Genomic DNA, 3411 nt, shown 5'->3' on the forward strand with positions numbered 1-3411 from the left:
TACACACATGCTGAAAATTTTTAATATTTTTTTATGATAAAAAGATAACAATGCGCAAAGGCTGCTATTATAGGCAAATACGAATGTGACGGTTGGCGGCTAGAGACGCCATGATCGACAAATCATGGCAACACCAGAGTCGTGGTAGCGTCCATCACCGATCTCTTTATAAGCAAATGAATTAATATCTCTGTAAGTAATAAACGGATCCATGCGAAAGACCGACAAAAAAATCATTGAAAAAATTATCTGCAAGTTTTTTAATCTTCAAACGAAACAAATGCACACACTGTTCGAGGGAACAAAATATTTACAGCAGAAAAGTCGTTGAAAAAGCACTCACCTCAAATTTCTTGTGTATTGGAGACAAAGGCAATCGTTCAGCCGGCGCGCGCGTCGCACTGTAATGCCAGACTATGCTCTTCAATGATATTTGTGATAATTTCACTATAAAACGTGAGCAATTCAATATTTTTTGCTTAGCGTCCTTTTAATACTATCGTGAACGTTGTCGACTCGCAGCTATGCTTGATAAAGGGAGCTGCAACGCAACAACTTCAATTCACTGCACGAATAGCGAGACTCGACTGACCTGATCGAGACGACGCACTGTACTCTGATTCGTTTGCTATCCTAAGAAGTACTACCCCACTCTTTATACAACACGCCAACTGATTCCCGCCAAAATGTCATGATGCTACTTCAAATTATAGCATTTTGAGAATCGTAAGTATATTCGCTTCGTATTATTTTTAATTAGAAAAAAATGTAATTAATGTTGAATACTTTTAAAAAATTTGTATATTCCCTAAACCATCGAATAATTCGCAATAGTAATTTGAAGTTTGTAGAAGTCAAGAATTCTTTGGCGGGAATATAATTATATTACCACAGACGAAGTATAAGATAGACTTATCATCTTATGAGACTTGGTTTTACATGTTCTGAAATACCGATAGTGAAAAAAACAGAAGTTTTCTTATGCCATCTACGTTTTATAGTGGAGGATTTAGGAATTATATTCAGTCAAACCATCAAAGTCGGTAAAGTCATTACATGTAAGAAAAAACATTTTCTGTTTCATAACAAAGATACATGTATCACCGCAGATGAAATATAAGTATAGTTCTATATCTAGTTTGTGATACGTTGTTTAATCAGGAACTATTGGCTGGCTGCCAAGAGCAATAGGACACGCGCAAGAGTTGAAGCATCATTAATGAAAAACTCCATTCTTATATTTTTTATTATAGTTTGATAAAAATATAACCAGTAAATTGGTGCTATATTCCTGTAGAAAATACTTTATAAGACATTAACTTTAAAAATTTTGGGGATCCCCCAAACTTTGTGTCACCCTTACTATCGAGAACCAAACGTATAAGGTGTATTTTTTTTATAACTCTTAGTTGTAAAGCACATGTGTAATTTATCAGCAAACCATTACCTAAATTCAATTCTTAATTATAAAATGTAAATAATAATTGTAAATAATTATACATAATGTGTAAAATGTAAATTCTCGTGTTTTAGTGCGCATTGTGAAAATGGTACAAGAAAATAATTATGAAGGGAGAAATTGAATGTATACATCGTACACTGTACGAGTAACAACGGTATTCGAATTCCCGCGTAAAGTAAGAACAGGGATTTTACAGGCGAACATTCTGCTCATTACCCTGTGCATTCTGTTTGATTGAATAATCATGAAATAAGGATTAAGGGATCTTCAAATTTTAACATTAAATATAATCTATTAACCTTTTATGTGAAAAATTACATCATATAATATTTCCCTGATGATGATATGAATTCTATAGATCGATTCCGATTTTTAACAATTAACTATCGCATTATTTAATTGCTATTCCTACCGTCTTAGTAGCGCTGTAACATTATTCCATTCTGAATCGATAATGTCGCACATGACACAAAAATGGTAACGGGGTCTAAATACCCTACACACTGAGTAATATAAATTTACATTGGATGAAATATAGTGATTAAGCCGAATAAAAAAAAGTTGACATTTGTAATTTATTGATCATCTTATCGATATCTTTCCAAAATATGCGATTTGTATTTTATTTCACAAAATATTTATCTTCATTTATAATAATAATTCATGATCAAAACTTTGGTTTATTTATACTAATTCGTAAGGAATAGCTGATAAAAAATGCTGATATGTTAGGGGATGTATAATATATAAAATGATTCGAAAATTGTAAGAATTGTAAATTATTATCATAATTTAAACTTATTTTATATTAAAGACTTTTGTACTTTTTCAAAATTATTATATAATTAAGTTAAAAATAGTTCCATATAATCGATGTATAGCTGAAAAATGTTATGTATCTTTTAATTGCTATTTACAATGTGAGCGTTGATTTGTATGTATACATACATAGAATTTTGTACACACATTGTCCTTGAATCTACATAGTATATCTTTAACTTACATTTGTAAATCTTCATTCGTGAAGTCTTTAATTACACTTGAATGTACTTGCATAAACTTCTAGATAGATCTATTACAGCACACACACATCTTTCCATCCTTTAACAATATTCTCATACAAAACACATCATTACATACTTTATTTTTTCGCAAATGAAATTTTCATCGCATGAGAAGGTGTAATTTTAAATCCTTGAAGAGCATCTTTTGCAGCCCCTGATTGAACTTCATTTTCAAATTCAACAAATGCAATGTCATGCCTATTGGGTACCAAACGTACTTCTTTAAAACCAGGAAATTGATTGAAAAGCATAGATAACATCATTTCACTGGTCTCATCTGGTAAATTTGTAAGGAATAAAATTTGATTTGGTGGTTGTTCTGGAACAGCAGTATTGACTAAGCCTGGATGTTGTGGTACACCAGCATGGTAACCAATCTGTTGTGAATGTTTAGCTTGTTCTTTGGCACGTTTCTTGGCACGCTTGGCTTCTTCATCAGCTGCAGGCACAACTCGTTTTGGTTTTTTAGGCCGTTCTGCATATGTACCCTTCATTTTTGCAATTATATCACTGTCGGTCTTTGCATATTGTATCCTCTAAAATAAAATAAGTTGTAATAATTATTGATTTCATTATTTCACAGGTAAAATTAAAAATACCATATGACCATTGCTTACCATTGGTTTGTCATAAAATGGGAATCCCTGCATTGACCTTAATGCATTTGTTGCACTAGCTATTTCCTTAAAAATAACAAATGCTTGACCACGCATTTTTAACGTTTTTAATGCTACAATATCTAATATTTGACCAAACTGAGAAAAAATTGCATATAACGATTTCTTTAATTCATCTTTTTTTATTTTTTCATTTAAATTATTAATATAAATTGTATTATTTGGTCTAATATCCATTGCCACTAAAAGAAAAATATTTTAATATAAA

At 31.2% G+C, this 3411-nt stretch overlaps 2 protein-coding genes across 3 annotated transcripts in view; both read right to left on the reverse strand.

The window, feature by feature from the left end:
* The window catches only part of LOC108576339 (high mobility group protein I), a 1894-nt gene extending 1334 nt beyond the window's left edge, over positions 1 to 560 (reverse strand). The window contains exon 1 of the mRNA XM_017939305.1: positions 344 to 560. The gene's annotated coding sequence lies outside the window, so the exon portion shown is untranslated. The remainder of the gene's footprint in view (positions 1 to 343) is intronic.
* Positions 561 to 2603: 2043 nt separating this feature from the next.
* Positions 2604 to 3380, reverse strand: LOC108576336 (U1 small nuclear ribonucleoprotein A). 2 transcript variants are annotated; one of them, XM_017939301.1, is made up of 3 exons: positions 3144 to 3380; positions 2900 to 3062; positions 2604 to 2845 (listed from the first exon to the last, which is right to left on the reverse strand). In XM_017939301.1, exons 1-3 carry the CDS (start codon positions 3378 to 3380, stop codon positions 2604 to 2606), a joined length of 642 nt encoding a protein of 213 aa, XP_017794790.1. The 2 variants fall into 2 exon arrangements, with proteins under 2 accessions (XP_017794790.1, XP_017794789.1); XM_017939300.1 differs by having other exon boundaries at positions 2604 to 3062.
* Positions 3381 to 3411: the final 31 nt, after the last annotated feature.

This window comes from Habropoda laboriosa, unplaced genomic scaffold (assembly GCF_001263275.1).
Source record: "Habropoda laboriosa isolate 0110345459 unplaced genomic scaffold, ASM126327v1 scaffold387, whole genome shotgun sequence".
Taxonomy (NCBI): domain Eukaryota; kingdom Metazoa; phylum Arthropoda; class Insecta; order Hymenoptera; family Apidae; genus Habropoda; species Habropoda laboriosa.